Source organism: Hirundo rustica, chromosome 3, assembly GCF_015227805.2.
Source record: "Hirundo rustica isolate bHirRus1 chromosome 3, bHirRus1.pri.v3, whole genome shotgun sequence".
Lineage (NCBI taxonomy): Eukaryota > Metazoa > Chordata > Aves > Passeriformes > Hirundinidae > Hirundo > Hirundo rustica.
This window is the reverse complement of record NC_053452.1, coordinates 32,441,230-32,468,372: the sequence shown is the minus strand read 5'-3', so window position 1 is coordinate 32,468,372 and position 27,143 is coordinate 32,441,230. Positions and strand designations below refer to the sequence as shown.

Here is a 27,143-nt window from a genome sequence, read left to right as displayed (position 1 = left end):
ATCTCTCTGGCACTCTTGCTAGGGGCACTGCTGTCTCAGGGACAGCTATGAGGAGGGCACTGGAGGATGCAGGGAGGCACCCTCAGCTAGATGATGCACAGGAGCAATCTCCCAAGCACTTATATTCAGAATGCTGTGGGATAGCATCACTATCTGTACCTTAGCAGGGAAGGCAAGGCCCACCTGAAGGGTATAAGGTGCCCAGTTGCCTCTCCTTGGGAACAGGGAGCAGGGCTGTGTAATCATTGCACAGGCAGGTTTCTGCCCAGGCTGCTTCAAGACCGGGTGCTGGGCTCCCAAATCCAAAGTCCGGCTACAGCTCTGTAGGGCAGAACAAGGGGTGGTGCGTGTGCTCAGATCAGGAGGGCAGCTGCAACCCTGTACTTTTCTCCAGCACTTGAGGAAATGCAGAAAATTGCCTGACAGCTTTTCTCTCCCTGGCAGGGATGATGAGATCCGGGACAAATGCGGGGTTGATGCAGTGCACTACCTGTCCTTCCAGAGACACATCATTGGGCTGCTCGTGGTTGTGGGTGTGCTTTCTGTGGGCATCGTGTTACCTGTCAACTTCTCAGGGGACCTGCTAGGTGAGAACAAGGAGCCTTTGGCTGGGCTGGGGCACCTGCTTTCAACACCATGTTCCAGACCACTGAGTAGCAGTGGAGTGCAGGACAGCGCTAACACAGACAAACTTTTAACTGTCTCTCTTTGAGTGTAGTGGATCCACAGGGTCATCCTGTGTAGCTTGGGTTTTTAGGTATTCTGCAGGTGATACTCTTGCTGTAGCTCACTCTAGTGGTGCTCTGTCCCACTCAGTATAACTGAACATGCCTGTGTCTGCCTCTTTCTCTCTAGAAAATAATGCCTACAGCTTTGGGAGGACAACTATCGCTAACCTGAAGTCTGGGTATGTGTGGGCTAGTGGTGGGATGGGTAATTGAGGTCCTCAAGGAATGTTTTGTAAATGTTCACTTGCTGCAGAGCCTCATCTCCTTTAGGCTGTATTTCTGCCCTTGCTGAGGCTACTGTCCCTGCTCCAATTTCCAGGCTGAGCTCCTGGAATTTGGTTGTAGGGCATCTGTGTGCTATGCTGAATACACTCATGCCCCCAGTGCCTTCAGGGCCTGACCAGCTATACACAGACTTATAGCAGCAACCTTGCATTGACCTTTGTGGTCTCCCTTGTGACAGGAATAACCTGCTGTGGCTGCACACCACCTTTGCTTTCCTGTACCTGCTGCTGACAGTGTACAGCATGCGCCGGCACACTTCCAAGATGCGCTACAAAGAGGATGACTTGGTGAGCAGGATCTGGCCACTCTCCCAGGCACATTTTCCCATGCCCTGTGGTCAAGTCAGGTAGTCTTGGAGACAGTGCTGAGCACCTCAATTTCCACAGCAATTTAGTGCTGTCATGATTTGGCTTTTTTTTTCCTGCCTGGCCAAAGGCAGATCACCTCCAGAGCAGCAGCTGTGACTGCCTGTGGGGAAGCAGGAGAGGCCTGCACTGGTTAAACATGTGGAAGGACCCCATTCTTCCTTAGGGGTTGTCCAGCTGCTTTTGCCTTCTTCATTTCTGAAGGTTAGCTGTATTTCTGTTCAGGCCCCTGCAGTGTAAGTCCCTAGCCTGTCAATCTGCAGCACACCCATGTGCAGGATGACAACAACTAACGGAAACACAGAAGAAGGAGAGCCATGCTAGCTAGAATTTATGGGGCCACCCTTTTTCATCACTGATGCAGGTCTTGGGAGGGGATCTTGCTGCAACCAGGTCTTTTACATCCTCCACACCTACCTGTCCTCTCCTTTCTCTCTTCTTTCCAGGTTAAGCGAACTCTGTTCATCAATGGGATCTCAAAATACGCAGAGCCAGAGAAGATCAAGAAGCATTTTGAGTGAGTCTTGACTGTGTCTCTAAAGACTGCTCTGTAACAGGGATGTTTTTATTAGGGTACTGCTACTGTTATCTGGAATAGCGATAATACATTGAGAGCAGAGAGCTAGGCAAAATCAGCGAATACCTTTATTTTTGGGCCTCTCACTCTTATTTTTCTGTTATTTATCTGAGTTTGAAGTATCCTTTGTTTTGTGCCTTGGGGTTAGCCCATCTATCTCTTGCAGAGCCATAGGGGGCAGTGTGGTAAGCAAGGGACAGGACTTGAGTTGTAGTTGAGTTCACAGATGTGATACAGACAGGAGGTGCTCAAGCAGTGACTGTGGAATGTTGTGCTGCTGCCCTGATCACAGTCCTTGTAGAAAGTATATCTGTTTAACAAGAAAATTAATTCCTCTTCTGTTAGAACCTCACTGTCAGAACCATGTTTAGAAGCACCATGGGTAGAAAATAAATGTTTTGTACCCTTTGGGAGCCCTTCTGCCTCTTTCTGATCACAAGTCTATGAAGGCAGAGAGGGGAGTGGGGTGGGTCAGAAATGCTCACAGCTGCTATAGGGCAAAAGTCCAGAAAGGCTCTTTGTGCCAAAGCCTAAAGGACGTAGCATTTGCCCTGTATTTTGCATCCGCTGTAAAGGACAGAGCCTGCAGGCTCCCCTACAAACCCTTGGTATGCATCACAGCCCAGGACACACTTCTCAGGGCCAGAGAGAAGTCCTGAACACTTGGTGTTTGTTTGAGGCGTACCTTTGGTGCCAGTTGTGATGAACTGATGCTTGTCATCCGCAGGGAGGCCTATGCCAATTGCACTGTCCTGGAGGCCCGTCCCTGCTATGATGTTGCCCGGCTGATGTTCCTCGATGCAGAGAGGTAACCTCTATTTTGGGAGAAAAGGCAGAGTGCGCTGATGTTGGTGATAGCCCCTCAAGTCTGGAGCCGCAGAGCTTTTATGAGTCACCCTCTTTATTTCCTTTCTTCCTTCTCTTCCGCTCTCGTGTTTCAGGAAGAAAGCTGAGCGTGGACGAATCTACTTCACCAACCTACAGAGCAAGGACAACACCCCATCCATGATAAACCCCAAGCCCTGTGGGCACCTGTGCTGCTGTGTCATCAGGGGCTGTGAGGAGGTAGGGGAGAGCTGAAAGTGTTGGGCAGCAGTTGGGTGTCCCGTGGCTTGGGTCCCCAGATCATCTCTCCTCTGACCTCTGTCCTCTTGCTCAGGTGGAGGCCATTGAGTATTATACCAAGCTGGAGGAGAAGCTCAAAGATGACTACAAGCGGGAGAAGGAGAAGGTTAATGAAAAGCCTCTGGGAATGGCCTTTGTCACCTTCCACAATGAGACCATCACAGCCATGTGAGTGCAGATGGTCCTGCCCTCCCCAAGAAGGTGACTGGTTCCAGCCTTTGCCTTAAATCGGAAGAACAGCAGCGCTAAGGCATCCCCTCGGCCTGTGCCTGCCAGCCTTTTGTGTCAGCATGCCCCTCTTTCTCTTGTCCAGAATCCTCAAAGATTTCAACGCTTGTAAGTGCCAGGGCTGTGCATGCCGTGGGGAGCCCAGAGCCTCCTCCTGCAGCGAGTCCCTCCATGTCTCCAACTGGACTGTCAGTTATGCTCCTGACCCACAGAACATCTACTGGTGAGCAGCTCTGTAGGGTTCAGTGGCCCTGCCAATGGGAAGGGGTTGCACCCTCCCTTTCTCCCTCTTCATCTGCTCCTCTGGTAAATGAGCGAGTTGATCTTGCTGAAGCCCAGCCTGGCTGAGCTGGAGGTCTGATCTGACTGGGAGGGGGAAAGCCTTGGCCAGGCACCCCAAGTACTGTTCACCAGCCTGGTTTGTGGTGTGCATGTAAAGCCCCACACCTGGTATTCTACCCTGTGCAGCCATCCTGATGCCCTCTTTCTCCCTCCCAGGGAACACCTCTCCATCCGGGGCTTTATATGGTGGATCCGCTGCTTTGTGATTAATGTGGTCCTCTTCATCCTTCTCTTCTTTCTCACCACTCCTGCTATCATTATCACCACCATGGACAAGTTCAATGTCACCAAGCCCGTGGAGTACCTCAATGTAAGGACTTGGGAAACAGGTGCAGGGTGGGTAACACAGAAACCACCCCAAGGCATAACATCCCCTGCAAGGCTGGGGATAGGGAGAAAGATTGTCATTGTTCCCCAGGTCCTGTCAGCCTTACTCTGAGGGAGTGCTGACCCTGGACGGGGTGCAGTGGTAGTCACAGTGCTGGGGCCTTGGTATCAGCAAAGGCAACTGTACCTGTGACTGGCACAAGAGCTGGTGCACCATGTAACACATGATTTCTTCTCTGCCTTGTTGCAGAACCCAATCATCACCCAGTTCTTCCCCACCCTGCTGCTGTGGTGCTTCTCTGCTCTTCTGCCCACCATTGTATACTACTCTGCCTTCTTCGAAGCACACTGGACCAGGTAAGGACAGCCAGCACCTGTTCTTACCTTCTCAGTGAGCTGATTGGCCACTAGACACTTTTCACTGACATAGAGCTACAGGCTGGATCTTTCTGCTTGAACTTCTGTCTTCCACTCCAAGCATGGTGTTATGTCACACCTCTTGGGCACCCGGGAACTGCTGTGGACAGCTGTTCTGCCGGTCTTTAGCTGTTGTTGTTCAGCATGGTTGTCTGAGCAGAGCTTGACAGGTCTACAAGAAGAAAGCTGGGAGGAGTTGGGGCTGGTCACTATAAGAAATGGTAGTAGTGAGGGAAGTCTTGGTTCCGGTGAGCAGGCAGGGGTGGTGTGCCTGTACCATGTGTAAGATGTAGCAGTTCCAAGGGAAGATCGTTTTAGCTGCTCTGGTCACAGGGAAGGCACTTGAAGTGCAGAGCACTAGATATGTGCTGCTTGTGGGGCACATTCCCCACAGGGCACGCAAAGTAAACTTTGTTTTCTGGTCTGTGTTGCAGAGCCTGGTGGGGTGTCACCAGGTCTTGGGATTGCAGGTCAGGGAAGGTGATTGCAGACCCCGTGAGACAAGGGGAAAGGAATGGAGACTTGATAATGGATTTCAAATATGCTGGAGGGAAAGGGGATGTATTCATGTAGTAGGAACAGACAGGGTGGGATTTAGATTAGACATTGGGAAGTGCTTACTGATGGAAAGCCATTGGGAGCACAGCTTGTGTGGCTGGTGGGGTGAAAGGTTAACAGCCTCTCTGTCTTCAGGTCTGGAGAGAATAGGACAACCATGCACAAGTGTTACACCTTCCTCATCTTCATGGTCTTGCTGCTGCCGTCGCTGGGCCTGAGCAGGTAGGGTTGTGGGAAGGGAAGGCATGTACAGAGATGTGGAGCACAGAGGGTTGAGGTGCACCCTGATTGTTCTCTTCTTTTTACAACACCCTTTTCTCATTGCACTGGTGCCCTGGCCACTATCCCCTCAAGAGATTGGTGTTTAATTTTAGTTGAAGGAGAACAAGCCAGGCCATACATGACTGGGTCTCTAGGACTTTATTGACTCAATCTGTAGACACATTGACATGTGCCATGGTGTTACAAATAATGCAGCAAAAGTTGGCTTGGTAGATGAGTGCGCATGAAAAGTCTGCTTGACATCTGCTGGTGAAGGAGGCATTCTCCACCTCTGTGCTGTGTGCAGTCCATTTTGCACAAAACTAGTGAATTCCTCTTTTGAACCAGAACTTGAATAGGTTGTGCTGCTCGGCTGAGTGGGATAGTGTGGGTACAGAACTGCTCATCTGTTTGGGTGTATGCCTCAAATCTTCCTGAAGAGTTTATAGTATTGTCCTTGGGAGACACTGATGCATCACCTGCCAGCCATTGGTGTGGGCTCTAGCGCTGAACAGGGGCCAAGCAGGGGAACAGTGTGAAGAAGAAAAAACTGGGGAGTGGGTGGGGGACAGGGAACTCTAACTGTGCTACTTCATTCTTTATGTATTGTGGAGTCAGGGATCTTTAAGATCCCACGTAAATTCCATATTTGAGATACAGCCCTTCAGTGGTGATGTCAGGCAGCTCCTGAGGATAGATAAACCCTCTGACAGTGGCAGAAGAATAGTCTTTCATCCCACTGGTTGACTATATGTTTGCAACACAGATTTAAAAAAAGCCTTATTGCATATAAACTTGCATCTTGGGCAGGTGAATGCTCTCAGAAGGCTTGCGTTTTGACCACAAAATAGGCTGTGCTTCTTTCTGAGGAGTCGATCCCCCTGCTGTTGCCTGTTGAGTTCTGTACTCCACCAGTGCCAGAGGATTGGATAGTTTTATATTAAAAAATCAAAATTGAGGAAATTTTTTTTTAAATCTCTTGTTGGAGGGTACCTTGTACCTAACCAATTTCTTCTGTAGAGTCAGTCATCTGTTCCTTAAATGGATATTGTGCCCGAACAGAGGAGAGAGGAAAAATATTGATAGGATCAGGGTAAAGGGATAAGAACACACATGAATGGGAAGCTTTACATCACTTTTTGAGTGTTGCATTGTTTTGTTCTGTTTTATTTTTTTCTAATGTCCAGTTTACATAATTGTTGGTGACACTCCCAATAGCCTATGAGAGCAAAACAATCTTTGGTCAGAGCTTTGGATCCTTCTAGAACAGCTTCTACGTATTTGCTATGTGCATTTCTGTCTGTCACTACTTCTGATGGTTCATCTTTCCTTCTTGCCTTCTTCCCCCGCAGCTTGGATGTATTTTTCCGCTGGTTGTTTGACAAAAAATTCCTTGCTGAAGCTGCCGTGCGATTTGAGTAAGTGGAGTTGAGCAGAAAGGCTTTGTTTACAACGGGAGGTGGTTCTTGTTGGCATCCAAAGGTTATGGGGGCTCCCAGCTGCTGCCCCGTGAGGAGGGAGCACCCTTTGCAGCCTGCTCTTGCCGCATCTCCCCAGGTGCGTGTTCCTGCCAGACAACGGCGCTTTCTTTGTCAACTACGTTATTGCCTCCGCCTTCATCGGGAATGCCATGGACCTGCTGCGCATCCCCGGTTTGCTCATGTACATGATACGCCTCTGCCTGGCCCGCTCGGCGGCCGAGCGGAGGAACGTCAAACGAGTATGTAGCGGGGCTGAGGGATGGGTTGTGGCCTGCACCCAGGGAGGGGAGTGCTGCCATGGGCCCCCGACAGGGCTTGCCCGGTGCCACGCGTAGAGCTGGGTGTGTCGCGCGTATCTGCTCTGCTCTGCTCTGCTCTGCTCTGCTCTGCTCTGCTCTCACGGTCCTCCTGCTGATGGGTCTCCGTTCCCTCCTGCAGCATCAGGCCTATGAGTTCCAGTTTGGGGCTGCTTATGCCTGGATGATGTGTGTCTTCACCGTAGTCATGACGTACAGCATCACCTGCCCCATCATCGTCCCTTTTGGTAAGCGATATCCCTCTGCCTCCTTGTGCCAGAGATGGAGGGGAAGCAAGAAGGCTGATGTGGGGGAGATAGTCCCTCTAAGTCTAGCAAAGATGCTGATGCCCCACTTGTCTGGCTTTCTTCCCCTTCTCCCAGGGCTCATGTACATGCTGCTTAAGCACCTGGTGGACCGATACAACCTATATTACGCTTACCTGCCTGCCAAGCTGGACAAGAAGATCCATTCAGGGGCTGTCAATCAGGTGGTGGCAGCCCCCATCCTCTGCCTCTTCTGGCTTCTCTTCTTCTCCACAGTGCGCGCAGGTGAGCACTGGGCTGGCGTGCCAGCCCTGAGCCTCCTACTGAGCCACTTCCCTGGCCAGGCTCTGATCCTGGCAGCCTCCAGCCACAGAGCATGGTCACAGTCCTTTTGACACTGCCACTTTGGTTTTCCTTTGCCCCAGGGTTCGTGGCCCCCACATCCATGTTCACCTTCGTGGTCCTCGTGATCACCATTGTGATCTGCCTGTGTCACGTCTGCTTTGGGCACTTTAAATACCTCAGCGCTCACAACTACAAGGTGAGGTGGAACGGTTGGGTGCGGGACCCTTCTCCTTGGGAGCACAGCTCAGCTACAAGAGACAGCAGGGGCTCTATGGGGTCCTAACCTGCTCTTCAGCAGAGCCTGTCAACCCTGATTTCACAGAGGGGATAGTACTAAGGCTGTCTCTGCTGCCTGTATACTGAGGTAAGACAGCAAGTATGTTGCCCTGGCAGTCTCAATTCTTCCTTTTCTCTCCAGATTGACCACACAGAAGTGGATGCCATGGACAACAGGCAGAATGGGAGACCTGCCACCAATCTGCCGGCCCCCAAATCAGCTGTGAGTCACTATCCCCACCTCTGCCTTGGTACACTCCTTACCTGCGTTTGGAAAGGGGGAGGTAACTCCCTGTCTGAGTACCTCACTCCTTACTTCTCATTTTTCTGAGTCAGCACCTGGATCCTCCCAGTGAGGGTGGGAGGCAACTGTTGGGCGCTGCGCCCCTCACCTGCTCTGGGTGATGAAGTGTAACCCCCACACACACACATCTTTCCCGCTGCTCCTCAGATGCTGTGCATTTACTTTCCGTCTCTCTTTCGGCTGGGACAGTGAATCCAGCCGGGTCAGTCTCCCTTCTCATTCTGCATCTTTGCACGCTTGCACGCCAGCAGAAGCTCTCACCCACCGGGTTTCTCCTCGTGCCAACACAGAGGGGTCTCTGTGGACATTGCCTTGAAGGCCATGGAAGTGTTCTGGGGACCCTTCTCTCCCCTGTCCAACATTCTGAGGCTCCCAGAGTCTTTTTTTGGAATTTCACCTCGCCTCAACTGGCTCGCTCCAAATGCTTCCTTCCACAAGGTTGTTGTAGTGGGGATCTACATAGTCCTGCAGAAATGGGGTAAAGCAGAGCCTCCTGCTACCTCAGGAGAGCAGGGCTGGGGTGTGCACATGTAATCCAGGCTCCTTCCTAGTCTCCAGACACAGAAGGGCAGCAACATTTCACCAAAAGGAGAATCCCTATAAGAGGCAGGCAGAGCTTCAAGGACGCATCTACTAGCAAAACAGAAGTGCAGTCTTCCAGTTCACATGGGCTCCAAAGATTCTGAGAAGCCCAGGTGCCCTGTCCCAGAATGCTGGGGTTTGAAACACATTCAGTGTTTCAGGGCCAAGCCCCACTCTTACACCTTTCCTGGTATATTCCATGGAGGCTGGACACTTCCTTGCCCTCCCAGCATATCCCCACGCTCAGCCTCATGCATGGTGCTTCGTGTGCTGTGCTCTGCTTCCTGCAGGAGTTCCCTAGACTCACGTGTGTTTCTGCTCTCTCCCTGCCCCTCGCCTGCCCCATGCCTGGCGCTGACAGAAGTACATCGCCCAAGTGCTGCAGGACTCCTCGCCGGAGGGCGAAGCAACAGAGTCGGAGGAGCAGGGATCGCAGGATGAGGAGCTCATCAACGCAGATGGCATGAATGACACAGATTTCCAGTCGTGTGAGGACAGCCTGATAGAGAATGAGATCCACCAGTAGGGACGTCAAAGGGCGGGAGGGGAAGCAGGCCCCAGGAGCAGGGTGGGCTGTGCGCACGGAGACCTGAGAAGAGGCACCTCAGGGTGCTGGCTATTGCCCTCGCCCTCCCGTCCCCAGGGCCGCTGCCTTCTGTGAGGGCAGAGGCCCTGCTGCAAGCTCTCCATGTCCCTACCTCTCCGCCCCTGCGCCAGCCCGGCTGCTCGGCAGGCATGCTCTTTACTAGCTACCTTCTTCAACGCATCCCTGGACCCCAGACTCCCAGAGGCTGGGGAGGAGGGGGACCGTGACCCCCGCGGTGCTGCCCTGGACCTGCAGGGAGGAGGAAAGCTGGGTGGGAAGCCTTTGTAGGAAGGGGCATAAGGGGAACATTTGGGGTCTTCTGAGCAGGCAACTGTATTCCTTGCCTTGCTGGTGAGAAACACTAATAATTTATTAGATTTACAGGAAGGTGATAAATGAAAAACTTAAGTCAGTCTATTGGAAAGCCCACCCAGGGTGGGGTTGGCTTTTGTTGCACCTTCTCTCTCCCTGTGCCTGTGTGTGCCCTTTCTCAACTGCTTCCAGCATCCAGTTGGTGCAGCATCCCTGGAGCTGGTCCAGGCCCAGGGATGGTGACAGGCTTCCCCCTCACCACAGGGAGAGTGACAGTGACAGCCTTGCTTCGTGGTCAAGGGTGGCATCACACCAGGGAAGGGGAACTGGGTTGGCATGAGCTAGACAGGCCCTCGCAGGGTGAGGGGTGCTGAGGGCATTTCTCATGAGCAGGAGGAGGCGCAGGCAGCCTCTCCCCCCAGGTCCTGTTCTCTCCTCCCCCAGGGGCACAGGCAGGGGTTTGCAGCATCATTTAAAGTGGCATTTTTCTTTGCACATTTTACTCCCCTTTCAAACAAATCAACCTGGCCCCCATGTGGTACTGCAGCCCCCCTTTTGCTGCCCTGTGTCTGCACAGCAGGGTCAGGCTTGGGGGTGGGGGGGGGCTGTGTGGGGGTCTCCTGGGTGCTAGGGAGAGGGGAGAAAGGGTCTCAGACTACAGGCCCTCAACACCCCATAAGATCAGCACTGCCTGGTTGCAATGAGGCCCCATGGGCTTCCTTCCCTGAGCTGCTGCAGGGTCTTCCCCCAGCTGAGGTGGTCAGAGAGGGAGGGAGCCCTGGGAGGGCAGCCCCTAGGAGCCGTCTCCAACCAAGACCATCTTCAGGAGCACAAAAGCCTCATGGGGCTAGGCTGACTTTCTTCACCTGCCTTGACTGGTGTAGGCTCCCCTGCCACCACCCAGCCTGAGAGGGGAGTTGTTCCTCTCCTACCTCTTGCCCCCCTCCCTGTTGATAGCTGTGTCCCAGAGGCAGGCGGGGAACAGAATGGGTGGGAGAGGGGGACTGGAGCCCCTGGCACATGGAAGAAGGACTGACCCTATTTAAAGACACTTTGTGAGGAGGTTTCTGGTCGGTATCAGTTGCCCTCAATTCCTTCCCCCCTCCCCCTGTGTAAAATGTAAAGGAAAATAATAAATCCCTCTGCTATTTAGCTATATTTATTTCCCTCAAACCCCTGCCACCATCCTGTTTGGTGCTCATTGCAGACACTATCACCCTCCCTTTGCCTGTCATCTGTGGGTGCTGCACCAGCTCCCTGGGGCTGTGCCCTCCAGGGCCTGAGAGGCTGGGTGAAAGGGGAGGTTATTTATCTTTTCAATCACCCGTGCTGGCCCTGAAGCTCCAAGCACTTTAATCAGTCAGAACAAGTGAAGTACCAGCCCTGCCCACCTCAGCTGCCAGGAATGATGGTCACATCTTACAGCTTTTCTCCCCTGTGCTTCCCACTACAGGAAGGGAGCCAGACCCACAGAGAGCAGGTGGGGGGCTGCTCCAGGGAGGACATAGCTGCCTAGTACAAGACCTCTATAGGAATTCCAGGCCTGGAGAAAAGGGTGGATGGAACAGAAGAGATGTGGGTCTTCAGTGCATGGGGAGGGCAGGCCACGCCAGCTTCCAGGGCTTGGCTGTGGCTGGAGCACACATGGGTGTGAAGGGGCACGGTGAGAGTTCCCAGTCCACTCGCAGCCTGGGGCAGGGGGTTGTTGATCCTGCTTCCCTATTCTTGCACCCACCTACTGCCCTTGCTCCTGGTCCAGCAGGTGGGCTGGGATGCTATGGTCTCTGTAGGTACAGCCATGCTCTGCGGCTGCCTCTGCAGCTGTTGGGGCCCTGCCCACAGAGAGCTGTGTGTTCTGAGTGGCACTGTCTGTGTAGAGATGTGTATAATACCCTGTATATATTTGTGTACAAAAGAAAAAAGGAAAAAAGGAGCTATTGTTTGTGCAGTCTTTTCTTTGTGGTGTGGTTTGGGGGCTGGGATGTGGGAGGAGAGGACCCCAGCTGCTACAGGGCTTCAGGAGCATGCGTGGTGCAAAAAGAGGAGTGGGGAGCAATGTGAACACAAGCCCTGCCCTGCTGCCAGGAACTCAGCCATGGCTCAGAGGCCCTTACAGCATGAATGGCTTTCCCTCTGGCTTCCAGAGGCATCAGGGACTTTCTGATTAAAGCAGGTAGAGAGGGAGCTGTGTGCACTGAGGCTGGGATGGAAGAAGATGGTTTGGGAATGATGTAAGGGAGTTTCACTGGTAACCTCACGCCACATGTCAGCCCACCCGTACTGTTCCAATAGCAAGTTGCAGAGCCTCTCCTGCCATATCCATTCAAAACCTGGACACCTGGTTTGGGTGGACAGCTAAAGCCTTTGGGAAGGCAGGAGGGGTGCTAGACCCGAGGAGCACTTTCCCAAAGCGTGCTGCTGCTCATGTGTCAGCCATCCCCTGAGTGCTGGGGCAGACAGCAGCCAGCCAGCCTGCAGGCTGCTCCCTGCTGCTCTCTGTGCAGGCTGGGTCTGGCGTGCTTCCCAGGAGCCTGCTGTGTGCTATGCTCCTTACGTTGTACACAGTGGCCGTTGCTTGGAGGATGGCACAATGGAGAGGCGAGGCCTGGCGTGGGCTGCTGAGAGATGGACAAGTGACCCCAGCTCTGTCCCCACCTCACTGCGATCAGGCCTCGTGGCTTCGTGTGCCAGCAGTGCAGCGCCGGCAGGGGACTAAAAACCCTCCCGCCCACAGCCAAAGGACAAGGGAGAGGCAATGCCAGAGAACAAAGAACTGAAGCCAGAAAGAAGAACCGTGCCTGCTGCCAAGTCCCTGCAGCATCACTGCAAAGGAAGGCTTGAGGGAAGGAAACAAGGAAATTGCACAGGGATTTTGCAGGTGTTTTAGGGAAACGGCTTCCAAGCATGGGGGAAGGACATGGGACAGCCCTTGTGACAGGATTATTGAGGAGCTATCTCCTGCCCCAGGAGGGAAATCTGTGAAAGCAGCTTTGGAGGCCACTGAAGGGTAATAAGACAGGGGCTGAACAGGACAACTGGGTCACAAAGACGGGCACAAACCCAAAGCAGGAACAAGCCCTGGCACTACAGGCCTCTTGCTCTTTGAAAGCAGTGCTGCCTGCAGTTCTGCGCAGAGCTAAATAACGTCCCCAGCAGGGATCCCCTTATGCTTCCAGCCTGTGGCAAGCCTGGCTGGGAAAAAGATGGAGCAGCCCTTGCAACAACCCATAGCAGGGCACCCCAAGGCCAGCTCTGCACGAGGGTGGGCAGAACAAGCTGCCTGTAACAGAGTCCCTGTACAGGGATAGGGCAGCTCCAGCGAGTGCTGGCCAGGAACGAACTGATCCCTTTTGCATGCAGCAGCAGCAGCACGCTACAGCTGGTTTTAAACGTTTGGGTTGCCCTTCCCTCAGGCAAGGGACATGGCTCCTGGCCCCATGTGCGACCTGCTCCCTGCTTAGGAAGGGTTTACCCCCTGGGGCAAGGTGGGGTGAGGCAGAAAGCAGGTGTCCTGTGAAGCCTGGGCTCCCGCAGGCTCAATGCCAGCTGCTGCAGAGAGTATGTGAGGGCACAGCCTCACCAGTTGCAAACAGGCACCAGGGAAGGAGAGGGACCTCCGGGGCTGGTGACACCCATTAGGATCATCCTGTTCAGCCCTGGCACCAGAAGAACGGCAATACAGAGCTTCTTTCCTGGGACGGGGCTGGGCTGAGCTGAGCTGCTCATGCCAGGCCAGGCCATCAGACATGCTGGGCTAAGCCACACTAGGCCAAGCTGTGCCAATCCGTGCTGAGCCATGCTATGCCAGGCAAAGCCCCGTGAGCTCCGCGGTAGGGTGCCAAGCCCTGTGTTGCCATGCCCGCTGGTAACAGCACCACCCAGCGTAGCTGCACCGTGACTCACCGAGGGCACCCGGGGGCAGCCCCGAGGTGGCTGTGGAAAGCCCAGGGCAGCGGGACCTGCCCGGAGAGGGCCCTGCCGGCACCCAGCAGCGACGGGCAGCTGGTGGCGGGGGAGCGCCAGCCGGGGCCGCTGGCGGTGGCGTTGTGGGCCGCCACCACCTGGGTTTTGAGGACTGAGGTGGTGCGGGCACAGCCCCCCTAGGCATGAGAGGGAAGAAAGAAAGGACACAGCAGTCCGGGATATCCGGTGGGACCACCGTGCTCAGCCGTGGCACTCGAAGGTCAACAAGTCCTGGGGACAAGGTGCAGTACAGAGCTTCACCCATCTACGCTGGGGTGCCGGCGGTGTGGAGCAATCACCGGCGAATCCATTCCTGGAGGAAAGTTGCTTCCTCTTTTCCTTCCAGCCCCGATTTCCGTGTGCACCCAGCCCTTTGCTCTGAACAATGGTGGAAGGAGCACGCCCATCCCTGGGAGCTGGGAGAGGGTGACAGCAGACAAAACCTCACCGTCAGCTTCGATGCATAATCCCCTTCCAGTGCCTGTAAGCTGTCACTGCTCCTTTAATTCCCCCTCCCACTGCCCTCCCGGCTTTGCTCGTACGTCCTGCCCGCCGAAACTCCACCTTCCGCGGGGCCGTACTGAGCCGGGCTGGGCTGGGCCGGGCCGGGCTGAGCCGAAACGGGCAGGGCGGTGGCGGCAGCTGCTTCCGTAAGTCCATCCCCCCCATCCTCACCCTTACCCGACCCCCAGCATGGGGTTAAGCACCGGGGGCGAGCCCACCGCCGGGCGGGCAGGGCTTGCGGGTCCGTCTCCCCCTCTCCGGCTGCTTCCTCTGTTTTCTAAGCTTATCTAGGCATGCCTACCCCTCCCATCCTCTTTCTGTCTGCGGGGATTTTTGCATTAGATAACGCATCCGCAGAGACACAGAGGCTTCCCCATCGGGGCGGCGAGTAAACAGAGTACCGCAGCCTCCGGGGATGCGCTGCCGACCCCAAAGCCAAGCCCGCATCTCGTCAAATGAGGGATGCGGTAACATAAAGGGGAGCCTGTGGGAAACGAGGATCTTTGCCATCCTGAGGGCTGGGAAGGGCCTGAGAGCTGCTTGAGCACTCTGGGATGCTATGGGCGGCTGTGACGCCTTGCCTCGAGCTGAGTATGCGGCAGGATACCGTGTGTCAGGGCTGGTTTTGAGGAAGGGAACTCCCCACTTCCGTTGATTTGAAAGAGCAGCTGGCAAACCAGAGGTCTGCGAAGATTTTTGGCTGGACTTCAACAGTGATGCTGCCCGAGGGTTTTGCAGTATGCGGTAAAGTGCTCAAGGTGTCAGGGATCCTGCAAGAACCAGGGTGTCTTTTTGCTCACACCCGGGAGGGATCAGAGGTGCCTCGAGTACTGGAAAGCATCATATTGTAGTTGGATGTCTCCTGTGGTGGAAAACTGCCCCGGGGGCTTGGCTTGTCTCATCACACCCCTTCCTTCTCCGTGAAGGGCCTGCAGTGTCTGTCAGCATAAGCCTGGGGAGGTGTCAGCAGCTGACTCCTTTGCTTTAAAGACCCATGTGGTTCCTCTCCCATTCTGGGGTCTGAAACGCTTTTCTTTGCTCTGCGCTTGCGTGACCTCCGTCTGCCACTGAGCACAGCCTTCCCGAGTATTTTGAGCCACAGAGCTAAGAATAACTCACACGGTGCCCGTGTCTGCACAGAGCTCCCCATGTCCGCAGCCATGTCCAGCGCTGGTAGGTAGGGTGGGAAAAGGGTGCAGAGAGTCTGTCAGGGGCTATGAGGTAGGGGAACTTCCCTGGCCACTGGCAGGTTGCGGTGTGAGTGCTGGGGAGGTGGTGAGGTGGGATTTGGAGGCAGTGTGGGAAGCTGTATTTGGGATCCCTCGTCCCCCCTGTGTTCTGAGCAGTGTCTGGGACTGGAGAAGCCGTCCTGCCAGCTCTGCAGGCACCGAGTGCCTTGCCACTGGGAGAGACTGCCAGGCTGCTGGCTGCGGGGCAGGAGTCGTAGGAGGACCTCCGTAGATTTTGGACCATCATAGAGGAGAGAGGGGCTGGCGCTGCCCTGGAGAGGGGTAGTGGGTTTAGAGCATCCCAGAGCAGGTGGAGTGATGGGGAAGAGTAGAATTTTTTCTTTTGAAAAGCTTCTGGCTAGGACAGCCACATGGGTTAGCAGCCAAGTTTATGCCCTATGCATGTGCCAGGAGCTTGCACCCTATTCACTGTTGCCTGCCCTCCCTTTAGCTACCGCAGCACTTTAGGACAAGGAAAGCCGCCTCTTTGGAGCCAGGCTGTTCCCTGCTCCTCTGGGATAGGGTACTCGGGTGGGAGTGGGCCAGCACTGGCATTCGAGTTTGCTGCTCTGAGTGGGTTGCTGGCTCCTGGCTTATTTACCCAAGGACTACACCACTTTCTCACATGGAGAAACCTCTGAAGTATTCGGCACCAGCCCAGCCAAGCAGGAGCTGAGATGGCCGGGGAGTGGGGCAGGATGAGCCGCAGATGCCAGCGGGCTGGTGGTGGTGGTGGCACCTGCCCCATGGCCTTGCTGCAGGTGACACTGCTTGCATGGAGCTTGGACCAGAGGGTCCCAGAGGCCCCTTCCAGCCTGGGCTGCGGTGGGTGCGAGCGCTGGCTGCTGCCGTGGTGCCTGGACTGGGCTGAGGGAGGCTGGACGCCGGGAGGGGAGTTGGGACTTGTCCACCGCAGCGGGCGCGGTGGGGCAGGGCTGCGGGGCCAAACGTGCCTGGCAAGCTGTGTCAAGCTGCTTCGAAGCTCCTGGCCGTGAGCTGCTGGCCAAAACCCCGGGAGGATGGCCGGGGCAGGGAGAGGAGCGGCGTGGGGGCTCTGCGGTGTCTGTCCCGCCCCGCTCTCCTGCTGCCGGGGTGCCCCGCTGAACTCCGTAATCTGTTCCCGGATCTCCCAGCAGGCTGCTCCACCGGCGGTGGACGAGCCTTGAGTCATCCTCCCTGTGTGAGTGTGTGTGAGTGTGAGTGTGCCGTCCCGCCTCTTCCTTCCCTGTCCTTCTCCGGCCCCATAGTTAGAGCTCTCTGCGCCCCGCGGGGCTCCTCCCTACCCGGCCCCCTTGACTCAGTGCTCAGGCAGCCGGGCCGGCTTTCGGAGAAGAGGGAGAAGGAGAGCGAGAGGCCCCCGGGAGTGGGAAAAGCTGCGGGCGGCCGCTGACGCCCTCCCGGCCGAGGCGGGTGAGGAGGAGCCGGGACGAGGGAAGGAGCCGGAAAGCTGCGCCGGGAGGAGAGGCCGACGAGGTTGGAATGCGTCTGAGATTCCTCCGGGCACAGCCTTTTGGCGTAGCGGGGACAGGACAGGATGAGCTAGGTGCGGGGGGACTGCCTCCTCCCAGCCGGCCCTCAGTGCTGCTTTGCCCCCTTGGTGTCCCTTGAAGACAGCAGGGCTGCAAGGACAGGGCTCAGAACGGGGCTGCTGCTGGGGATGGGGTCTGGGAGGTTCTCCTGGTGTGTGTGCCTGCCCTGGGGTGCTCTCTGTGTCACTGGGATCACTGTACAGGCCAGCGCTGCTGGAGAAGGTCCCTGCTGTGGGAGTGGTGGAGAACTGGGGATTCAGCCTCCAAGCCTGGCTCTCTGTGATGGCTGATGTCCCCAGGGGAGAGCAAGGGAGCGGGCCCTGCCTCAGCCTGGCCGTGCCTGTTCTGTTGCAGGGAGTGGAGCGGGAGGTAGCGGTGCTGGTGCCCAGCTATGATGCCCTTTGGCGGGATGGCTGCTCGTCTGCAGAGAGACCGCCTGAGAGCCGAGGGGCTTGGCCAGCACAGCAACGCCATCAAGTACCTCAACCAGGACTATGAGGCCCTCAAGCAGCAGTGCATTGAGAGTGGCACCCTCTTCAGGGATCCCCAGTTCCCAGCTGGCCCATCTGCCCTTGGATTCAAGGAGCTGGGGCCACACTCCAGCAAGACACGGGGCGTGGAGTGGAAGCGTCCGTCGGTAAGTGCTGGGTTTGCTCCTTCTCAGGGCTGGCATCCCTACCCCACACGTCTGCACTGACGTGGTGTGCTGAGCTGCAGACTGGCCCTTGCTGGCACCCCCTCAGTGCTCAGAGTCCCTGGAGTGCTGCAGAGCCACTTTCCCAAGGGCCAGGGCCGTTCCCCATGAGTGTCTGCTCAGAAAAGCAATGTGTCTAGCAGGCACTGCTTCCTCTGGGCAGCAGACTGTGGGCTTCAGAACAGGGGGGTTGCATTGTTGCTTCTAGGTGTCGTGGCATGGATGTGTGGCCCTCAGTAGCTGGGGCTTTTGAGAGTGCATATTCCCTGGTGCTGTGAGGGCAAGGGGAATGTCATCCACCCTTGTGCTCCCATGGATACAGCGGATCTTGCCTTGCCTTACCATGATGGCCTTGGGGTTGCAGTCAAGCAGCCTTCCCTAGCAGAGGGCAGGTGGGGTACATCTCACAGGGACCATGCACCATTTCTCTTGAGTCAGAGCTGCAGTGGATGCCAGCCCTGCTAATGCCCAAGGCCCTGCCAAGATCCAGCAGCAGCATCTGATTCTGTCCTTCTGCAGGAATTAGTGGATGACCCTCAGTTCATCGTTGGCGGTGCCACCCGGACAGACATCTGCCAGGGGGCTCTGGGTGAGTGTTGAAGCTCTGTCCCTGGACTTTGGTCCAGACAGTCATAACTGGGGAGGGCTGGGTGGCCCTTTCCATTCAGTGAGGTGGAAACTGCAAGTCAGGGGGCATCCTGTGCCTCCTGGTCGCTCTAGATGAAAGCTCCACAAAAATGAGTGCACAGCTTGACCATGCTGAGATCAGTGGAGATTCTGGGTGCATCCATGCCAGACACATGCTGACAACAATGCCAGGAGCTGCTCCAAAGAGCTCCCTGCTTTGGTAAATGGTGAGGGATGGCAGCTGCATGACAGTAACAAACTGAGGTCGTGGCGGTGGTGACAAACTGCTTGCGAAGCAATGTGGTGTGGCAGAAGGGAATCGAGATGTGTCCAGCTGATGATTTGTCTTTTCTCCAGGAGTGTCTCCCAGAGGGAAGGCACTGAGACGAGGGGAGAAGTATTAATGGGCTGGGTAGACCAGCAGAGTTGAACCACAACTGGGATTTTGTGGTCATCAGAAGCAGATCTTGGTACCACAGACAGTGTTGTCCTGACTGGGAGCAAATAGGGCACTTGATTTGGAGTACTGTATACCTTAGCACATATAGCATGCTGTTTTCAGGACTGACTACATTTAATGTATCCAGTAACTAGGACAAATTGAGGAGGCAACTGGAGTGCATAACAGCCCAGAGCACTGTGGTAGTGTTCACCTGGTCATTAAAAACTCGGAAATGGCGCTTTGTCAAACCACAGCCCAGTTACAGGTTATCCAGGCTCGAGGCTAAGGTGTGAAAGGCTTCAAAGGCAAAAGAGAAAAGAGAATCAAGGCAAAGCATTTAAAGCACAGTTCTGGCCTGGAGCACTCCTTGTGGTTAAGATCACTCGGAAGGAAAAGTGCGGTGGCATTGCTTGCAATTTGAGAACCTGGGGCGGCAACATGAAACCTTTCGCTGGCTTGCTAAAATGGCTTTTTACATGCAAAGCGCAATTCTGCTGCAGAACTTGCTGTCTGAGATATGGAGGGCAGTCATATGGATGGGTTCCAGGAGGGACCAGGTGGCTGCAGGAGGGGGCTGTTGGTGCTGACTGTGTGTGGTGGTCTGGACACAGCCTCCTGGTGAGGGAGGAATGTTCCCTGTTGCCCTGAGCTAATACTTCTCTTTGTGGGCAGGCTGAGCAAGCCTGGATCCCTGGGTTCTGCTTGCTGGACTTTCTCTGTTTTTTCCGTGGACTTTTTGAGCTGGGTTGCCCCAAACATTTGCAAGGAGAGCACACCATGAACTCCTAAACATCCAGCACCTACCCTCCCAGCTAGGGAGGCGATGGGAACTCATAGCAGCTTCCTCTCCTTCCCCAGGCGACTGCTGGCTGCTGGCTGCCATTGGCTCCCTCACGCTCAACGAGGAGCTCCTGCACCGCGTGGTGCCCCATGGACAGAGCTTCCAGGAGGACTACGCTGGCATCTTTCACTTCCAGGTGGGCTGGGAGCTTTCATTCCTCCACAGCTGGTGGTCTGTGAGGGAAGTGAGGCTGGTGGGTTGAGGCCATCCCTCTGGGGTAGGGATGAGCGAGCCATGTGATGCTCTGAGCTCACCCCACCGTCTCCTCACCCCGCAGATCTGGCAGTTCGGTGAGTGGGTGGACGTGGTGGTGGACGACCAGCTGCCCACCAAGGACGGGGAACTTCTGTTTGTCCACTCGGCGGAGTGCACCGAGTTCTGGAGTGCCCTGCTGGAGAAGGCCTATGCCAAGTGGGTATCCCCGTGGCGGGCACGTGGGCACGTATGGGGCAGGGGTGGAGGGAAGGGAATCTCTTCTGCCGCCGGCCCTGCCTGTGCCGCGCGGCTGGGCGATGCCGTGCGCCACCTCCTCGTCTCCTCACGCGCCCCTCAGGCTGAACGGCTGCTACGAGTCGCTCTCGGGGGGCAGCACCACCGAGGGCTTCGAGGACTTCACGGGCGGCGTGGCAGAGATGTACGACCTGAAGCGGCCGCCACGCAACATGGGCCACATCATCCGCAAGGCGCTGGAGAGGGGCTCCCTGCTGGGCTGCTCCATCGACGTAAGTGATGTGCCGGCGTGCGCCGGGGCTCTGCCGCCGCGCTGGCCAGAGTGAGGCCCCACGGCCCGAGCCACTATCAGCGGTCCCCTCGCTGGGACACCGGGTGGGAGGTCACTTCTTTGTCCTCTTACCACAGCACCCTTTCCAGAGCCAGTGTGGCAGCTCTGGTGAATGGGCTCTTTGGATGGAGCGGGATTGTTCATCACAAGGACAAAGGACTGCCTACAACTCTGGCCATGTTATGCATCAGCAAATTACCTGGAGCAGGGTTTTTAAATTCTGAAGTTTGGGTGGTTCCTTGATGGATCTTCAGGGTCCTCTGCTAAGGAAACTGTGTTTGGATTGTCCACAACCAGCAGCCTTTGAGCACAGGGAGCTGCTACCTGCTACTTCTCTTGGCTTGGAGCAGTGCAAAGCAAGGAGAATTCTCCACACAGTGGAGGGAAGGGGTAGGGATAAGACTACCTTAATGCAGTCCTATTGACTTGAGCATTACACATTCTCCTCAGATCACGAGTGCCTTTGATATGGAAGCAGTGACCTTCAAGAAGTTGGTGAAGGGCCATGCCTATTCTGTCACAGCCTTCAGAGATGTGAGTCACCTAGATTAGACTTTAATAGCGATGGCAGCCTGGCCAGTGGCATGGGCTCCACCTCCTGTGTCTGGTGTCTGGCAGGTGAACTACCGGGGTCAGCAAGAACAACTCATCCGCATCAGGAACCCCTGGGGTCAGGTGGAATGGACTGGAGCCTGGAGTGATGGGTAAGCAGGACAGAAGGGATGGCAGTCCTGCTCTGTCAGGCCAGCAAGGCTGCGCACACAGCAGTCGAGCACAGGGCAGTGCTGAGGGGAAGCTCACATTGCGCACAGCCCTTTGCATCAGAAAGAGAGGCGTTGAGGGGCAGCTCTGAATTGCTCTCAGGAGTCCCTATCTAATTGTCTGTCTCCTGCCATCCCAGTTCCTCTGAGTGGAACAACATTGACCCTGATGAGAGGGAAGAGCTGCAGCTGAAGATGGAGGATGGCGAGTTCTGGTGAGTGCTGGAGTTCTGGAGCAAAGTGCTGCTCTATTTCAGCAGCCAGTCCGGGAAGGAGCAGAGGACCTGGGGAGAGATCCTGCAGTCATGCTTCACCTGAAGCTCATGACCTACCTTTATGAGCTGGCTTGCCAGTGCTGGAGAGCTTGCCAGCATTTTCTCATCTGATCTAGTTAATAATTTTCCTCCCTTGAAGGAAATTCAGGCCAACTAAATTCAAGATAAATATCTAGAAGAGTAAATATCCCTTCTTACCCAAACCCAGCACGAGGCTTTAAATAAACTAAAGAGTAAAAGATTTTACTGTCACTCAATTCTCCTAAAATGTTAGCTGGGTCAAGGGCTGCTTGCGCTCTCCGCCCTCCCCACAGCAGTGCCCTGGCCTCAGCCCCTACTTGCCTCCCACAGGATGTCTTTCCGGGACTTCATGAGGGAGTTCTCCAGGCTCGAGATCTGCAACCTGACCCCAGATGCCCTCACCAAGGATGAGCTCAGCAGATGGCACACACAGGTGTTCGAGGGCACGTGGCGTCGGGGGAGCACGGCCGGGGGCTGCAGGAATCACCCAGGTACCTCTGGCCTCCACATCTGTGCTCCTGGCAGCCTGATGAAACCGGGTGTCTCATCCACACGTCCCCTTCCTCCCAGCCACATTCTGGATCAACCCCCAGTTTAAGATCAAGCTGCTGGAAGAAGATGATGACCCTGGGGACGATGAGGTGGCCTGCAGCTTCCTGGTGGCTCTGATGCAGAAGCACCGGCGGCGGGAGCGGCGGGTGGGAGGTGACATGCACACCATCGGCTTTGCTGTCTATGAGGTAACCCCTGCCTGCCCTGACACTCAGCCCTGCCAGTCCCACCTCAACCCCAGTCCTCAAGAAAATGTTTTCCACCAGCTTCGGCCAGCTGTGGGCTAATGTCCTCCATCCTGTGCTCCCTGCAGCTGTAAGGGATGGGACAGGTACTGGGATTCTGATTTTTTCCCCTTTTCCCTCCTATCTGCAGGTTCCTGAGGAGGTACGTCCCGAGCTGTCACAGCCTACCCCATCCTGGAGGGAAGCACAAGACTGGGCACAAACGGGTTGATGTATCCAGTGGCACGGGAGCTCCCACAGCACTAGCTAGGGTGCTCACGGGTGCTGGGCACCTCCGTGTGGGAGGGAGGGAGGGAGGGAGGGATGGCTGCTACCGGGTGGGCAGGGCAGGGCTGTCCTACCTGACGGGGCCGGCGCTGGTCCCGCCACTCCCTGTGGTTGCTTCCCGTTGCGGTGCACAAGCACGTTCCTCCCCCCAGGCCCAGGGCATGCAGAATGTGCACTTGAAGAAGGACTTCTTCCTGCGAAACCAGTCCCGGGCACGGTCTGAGACCTTCATCAACCTGCGGGAGGTGAGCAACCAGATCCGGCTGCCCCCCGGCGAGTACATCATCGTGCCCTCCACCTTCGAGCCACACAAGGAGGCCGACTTCGTCCTGCGCGTCTTCACCGAGAAGCAGTCGGACACGGCGTGAGTCCTGGCCTGGGAGGGACGCCCCGTGTCTGTGAGCAGTGGGATGCTCCCTGCTGGCTGGGAACCCTGCTCATCACCTGGTTTTCCCCTTTCTGCCCCAGGGAGCTGGACGAGGAGATCTCGGCAGATCTGGCAGATGAGGTAGGAGCCACCCTTTGGATCAGCTAGTGCTGAGGCTCCAGCACTCGGGATGGGGAGCTACAGGGAGGGAGTGGCTGTCTGAGTCTGGGATGTCACTGTGGCTGGAGAAGGGCTGGCAAGGTTGCGGTGATGGGGATGTGGGAATTAACAAAGATGAGAAGAACAAAGAAGAGCTTCCTCTCCAGTTGGCGTTTACTGAGCCTGTTGTTTGGCCTGGGTTTAACCACTAACCTCTTCTTTCTGGTTTGCATCACCCCAGGAGGAAATAACCGAGGATGACATAGAGGACAGCTTCAAGAACATGTTCCAGCAGCTGGCAGGGGAGGTGGGTACGGCTGTGCCAAGCTCTGGAAGGCACTCTGGGGAGGGGAGGGGACAGGACCGAACCCCTCGCTGTGGGAGTTCCAGCCCACCCCGCACTCGCTCAGTCCCATCCTGCAGACGAGTCCATCTTTGTTGTGGTTCGGCCCAGATGCCCGCAGGGATGGTGGGACGGGGCAGATTTGGGGAAGAGCATCCAGCTGTGACCAAAACTGTTCTGGGTGTGCAAGAAATGTAATGGTATCCTCATGTTTTGTGACTAAGGCAGAGGTGTTTAGGCAGGAAGGGGGACAACGGCCACAAGTGGGGTGGAGAGCAGGCAAGGGGTGATGCTAACTCTGCTTCTGCTCCAGGACATGGAAATCAGCGTCTTTGAGCTTCGGACTATTCTGAACAGAGTCATCTCTAGACGTAAGCACTGCTCTTCCCACCCCTTGCTCCCTGCAGCCCAGGATTGCTCAGCAGGTTGGGTTTTGATGCGTTGTGCTCAACCTCCTCCTCTCTCCTCAGACAAAGATCTGAAAACAGATGGGTTCAGCCTGGACTCCTGCCGCAACATGGTCAACCTGATGGATGTATCCTCTTGGTGCTGTGGGCCAGGGCCAGTTTTTGTGGTGCTCAGCCTGCAAGAAACAAGACTTGTCTCTTGGAGCTGGGGCTTGGCTCTCCAGCAGTGCTGCAGTTGTTTAACTGTGGGAAAAAAGGAAGGGGTCCTTATGGCTCCTCAGCCACCTGCCCTACACTCTTTGACTTTAGCAACAGGTTTTTTGGCAAGGGCCATCACTTCTGCTGCTTGCTTGGGCCCTGGCTCTGCCACCAAAAGCACAGCATGGTCCCACCCATGCCTTCTACTTTCACCTCCTGGAGGAAGTTCCTGTGTTTCACTTCCCACAGGCTCCCTAGCCTGATGTGCTGTTGTGCCACCCAGCCTTTGAGGCACTCCTCAAAGGGAACGAGGACTATTTGGCTTCTTTCCTCCAAACCATCCTGTCCAGCTGTTGTGGATGAGTCAAGTGCCGGGAGCCATGGCCAGTGTCCTGCTTGTACAAGCCCATGCAGTGGGGGGTTCAGGCAAAGAGCACGCCTGAGCCCTTCTCCAGCCTGGCCCTATACCATTCCTTTTTTGCTGTGCAGGCCAGCCCAGCTTTGGTCCAAGGACAGCGCAGCAATGTGCTTCCTACAGCAGCAGCACAGCTAGTTCAAGAGTTACCCTTTCCTTGCTGGGTCGCAGGCTCTTATTTTGCTGATGCTGCAGGATAGAGGGGAAGGTTGGGGGAAAAATTGGGCAGGCCAGGTGTGTCCAGGCTTTTCTCACCTCCTATGGCTGGGATCTGATAGCTTTGCCTCTGTACACCTCCCTTTCCTGGCTGCTTTGACCTCCTTGACCCTCTGCTCCCCAGAAAGATGGCAGTGCCCGCCTCGGGCTGGTGGAGTTCCAGATCCTGTGGAACAAGATCCGGAGCTGGCTGGTGAGGAGGGGAGGGGGCATGGTGCACTGCACAGGGGTAGCACCCCTCCTGGGCAGCAAGGAGGCGGGACAGCCAGCCTGGAGGCCACAGGAGAGCCTTCCTTCATGTCCTCTGTGATGTTTTTGCAGACGATCTTTCGCCAGTACGACCTGGATAAGTCAGGCACCATGAGCTCCTATGAGATGCGCATGGCTCTAGAGTCAGCCGGTAGGTCTGGAGAAGGATGGGACTGGGCTGGAGCCTGAGGAGGGGGCTCCTGCTGTCAGAGTCCTGCCCCAAATAGCAGGAGAAGAGTGTAACCAGCCTATATTGTGTGCTTGAAGCCAGCCTGTTGTAGCGAGACGTGGCCCATGCATGCCACCGGGCTTTCTGCATCTCAGCTGTGCCAGGTGTTGGAGCCTCAAAGTTAGAGATGCATGCAAAATGGTCCCAGCCTCTCTCCTCCTCTCACCTGCAGAATCCCATCCTGGCAAAGCAGAGGCCTGGGGTGGATCAGTGACCTAACTAGTCGTATATGGCTGCAGGGAGAGCATCCCCTCTTCCTACTGAGGCTGGACACAGTGCCCTTCCATGATGGACCTTTTGTGTGGGTGCATGGACTTTCACAACTACACCTTGCTCTCCTGCCTCCCTGGGGGGCTGACTGCTCTCTGCCTTGCAGGTTTCAAGCTGAACAACAAGCTGCATCAGGTGGTGGTGGCCCGCTATGCAGACAATGACATGGGCGTGGACTTCGACAACTTTGTCTGCTGCCTTCTGAAGCTGGAGACCATGTTCAGTGAGTGATGGCCCTGGGGCAGGGAGGGCAGGAACAAAGAGATGCCTTGCTCACTTTGCTTGTGTCCCTGCAGGGTTCTTCCGTAGCATGGACCCTGAAGGCACTGGCACTGCTGTCATGAACCTTTCTGAGGTGAGAGTTCAGCCCAGTGAAAGCTGGGGTGGGAAACAAGGGGACACGGCATGAGGGTGAATGGGGCACCTGCGGTGGGTGGTGGAAAGCCCTCCAGCCCCCTGGGTAGAGAAAGAACACATAAAAAATCAAGATGAGTAAACAGGACTGCTGCAGGCTCTGCGTTTCTTGGAGGGCTGTTCAAGTTGACTCATGAGGACATGCCAGAAATGCACACTGCTCATCCCTTCTCCCTCTCCTTCCCAGTGGCTGCTGCTGACGATGTGTGGCTAGGAGTCACCACAGATCCGCTGCAGCTGGGACACCCCAATGGACCAGGCCCACTCCAAGTGCCTCCCCTTGGATCTATGGATACAGATACTCTTCCTCCCTTGCTCCATCCCACGCTGAGCCACCAGCCCTGCCTCCCAGCAAGCCTCATAACATCTTCTCCAGTGGACCAGGGGTCAAGGCAGGCAGGGGATTCCCTTCTCCTCTTCTGGGCTGGTCTTCTTTCCACTCCCACTTCCTCGCTCTCCCCCCAGAAGAGGAGGAGGGCGAGCAGCATGGGGTACCCCTGAATCCCTGCACGGTGGCAGGCTGGGGGCCAGCTGCAGGGCAGGGAGAGGCAGCTGCTGGGGCATGAGGGGGAGGACGCTCGCATCGCTTGCTCCAGTGCTGACCCATCCCCTGCGGCACGCATTGCCTGTCGCTGCACCCACACCTGGGAGCATCAGCACGTATTGCCCTGCTCAGGCAGGAGGTTCCTGAGGGAGCCAGCGCGGCTTTCTGGGAGGAGGAATGGTCATACCCAATGTCATGAAGCCCTTGCACCATACTTGTCACCACTAAGCACGACCAAAGCGTGGAGCCTGCTGGCTCTCTTCTGCGTGGCCTTCAACACACCCCTTCCACCTCCACGCCCCTGCCTATGCCCACCGCTGGGTCAAGCCCTACAACTCAAGCACTGAATGTTTCGGGGCTCCTCTGTCATGTGAACACATGTGACCCTGTAGTGCAGCAGCTGAACCTCCTGTTGTCCATGTAGGCACAGCTCTGCCATCACTGTCACAGCAGCCTGGCCTCTCCTCCCATCCCTGGGAGCTCCTGGGACATCTGCTGCCCTTGGTTATGGCCCACAGCAGGGCTAGGGGGTACAGCACCCAGGAGGCAATGCCTTCTTCCAGAGAGCAGGGTGTGGTGTTTTAGAGGGGTCTTCAGCACAAAGCTGGGTTTTTTCTCCCAATCCCTCATCCTCTGTAACACTCTCCTTTTATGTTGGGCTCCTTTGCCCAGTGCAGATGGACTCCAGTGCCAACATAATTGCACTTCTCTGTGCTACTCCATTCCCCTCACCTTCTTCTGGGGTGATGGGGTGGCTCCAGCCTGGCAGTGGGCGAGGGCCCGTCCCCTGCCCTGTAGAGGCAGGCAGGCAGTTTGCTTCCCCCAGACCCCTGTTGTCGCTGGAGGATGCACCTGCAGCAATAACCACTGCTGCCTTCCCGGCAGCTCTGCTTCCTCACCCTGCTCACTGTGCTCTCCAGGAATAAACAGATCTGTTAGA

General features: G+C 55.9%; 2 protein-coding genes across 7 annotated transcripts in view; both read left to right on the top strand.

The window, feature by feature from the left end:
- The window catches only part of TMEM63B (transmembrane protein 63B), a 47,272-nt gene extending 36,459 nt beyond the window's left edge, over positions 1-10,813 (top strand). For 3 of the 4 annotated variants that reach the window (XM_040060849.2, XM_040060847.2, XM_040060848.2), the window contains 18 exons: positions 445-587; positions 856-907; positions 1,192-1,300; positions 1,825-1,895; positions 2,683-2,763; positions 2,897-3,020; positions 3,115-3,248; positions 3,394-3,531; positions 3,807-3,960; positions 4,228-4,334; positions 5,088-5,174; positions 6,566-6,631; positions 6,771-6,933; positions 7,133-7,238; positions 7,374-7,541; positions 7,682-7,797; positions 8,020-8,100; positions 9,125-10,813. In XM_040060849.2, the coding sequence (XP_039916783.1) occupies positions 445-587; positions 856-907; positions 1,192-1,300; positions 1,825-1,895; positions 2,683-2,763; positions 2,897-3,020; positions 3,115-3,248; positions 3,394-3,531; positions 3,807-3,960; positions 4,228-4,334; positions 5,088-5,174; positions 6,566-6,631; positions 6,771-6,933; positions 7,133-7,238; positions 7,374-7,541; positions 7,682-7,797; positions 8,020-8,100; positions 9,125-9,289 (2,065 nt within the window). In that variant the 3' untranslated portion in view covers positions 9,290-10,813. Of the gene's footprint in view, positions 1-444; positions 588-855; positions 908-1,191; positions 1,301-1,824; positions 1,896-2,682; positions 2,764-2,896; positions 3,021-3,114; positions 3,249-3,393; positions 3,532-3,806; positions 3,961-4,227; positions 4,335-5,087; positions 5,175-6,565; positions 6,632-6,770; positions 6,934-7,132; positions 7,239-7,373; positions 7,542-7,681; positions 7,798-8,019; positions 8,101-8,213; positions 9,072-9,124 lie in introns of those variants that run through there. The other variant, XM_058419575.1, reaches the window with a different exon arrangement.
- Positions 10,814-14,151: 3,338 nt separating this feature from the next.
- CAPN11 (calpain 11) lies at positions 14,152-27,143 on the top strand. 3 transcript variants are annotated; one of them, XM_040058467.1, is made up of 22 exons: positions 14,152-14,274; positions 17,241-17,523; positions 18,100-18,169; positions 19,508-19,626; positions 19,768-19,901; positions 20,044-20,212; positions 20,722-20,805; positions 20,890-20,975; positions 21,173-21,247; positions 21,659-21,819; positions 21,899-22,068; positions 22,256-22,267; positions 22,545-22,756; positions 22,861-22,900; positions 23,160-23,225; positions 23,575-23,632; positions 23,732-23,796; positions 24,622-24,690; positions 24,819-24,897; positions 25,352-25,468; positions 25,542-25,600; positions 25,847-27,143. In XM_040058467.1, the coding sequence occupies exons 2-22, from the start codon at positions 17,278-17,280 to the stop codon at positions 25,871-25,873; spliced, it is 2,118 nt and encodes a 705-aa protein (XP_039914401.1). In that variant the 5' UTR covers positions 14,152-14,274; positions 17,241-17,277; the 3' UTR covers positions 25,874-27,143. The 3 variants fall into 3 exon arrangements, with proteins under 3 accessions (XP_039914401.1, XP_039914402.1, XP_039914403.1); XM_040058468.1 differs by lacking the exon at positions 14,152-14,274 and adding an exon at positions 15,213-15,301; XM_040058469.2 differs by lacking the exon at positions 14,152-14,274 and adding an exon at positions 16,612-16,830.

Coding starts and splice junctions, on each gene's coding strand:
- CAPN11 (XM_040058467.1), top strand. CDS start 17,278: ATGATGCCCTTTGGCGGGATGGCTGCTCGTCTGCAGAGAGACCGCCTG. Junction 20,806..20,889: donor CTGTCACAGCCTTCAGAGAT/GTGAGTCACCTA, acceptor GGTGTCTGGCAG/GTGAACTACCGGGGTCAGCA. Junction 23,226..23,574: donor TCCAGCAGCTGGCAGGGGAG/GTGGGTACGGCT, acceptor CTTCTGCTCCAG/GACATGGAAATCAGCGTCTT.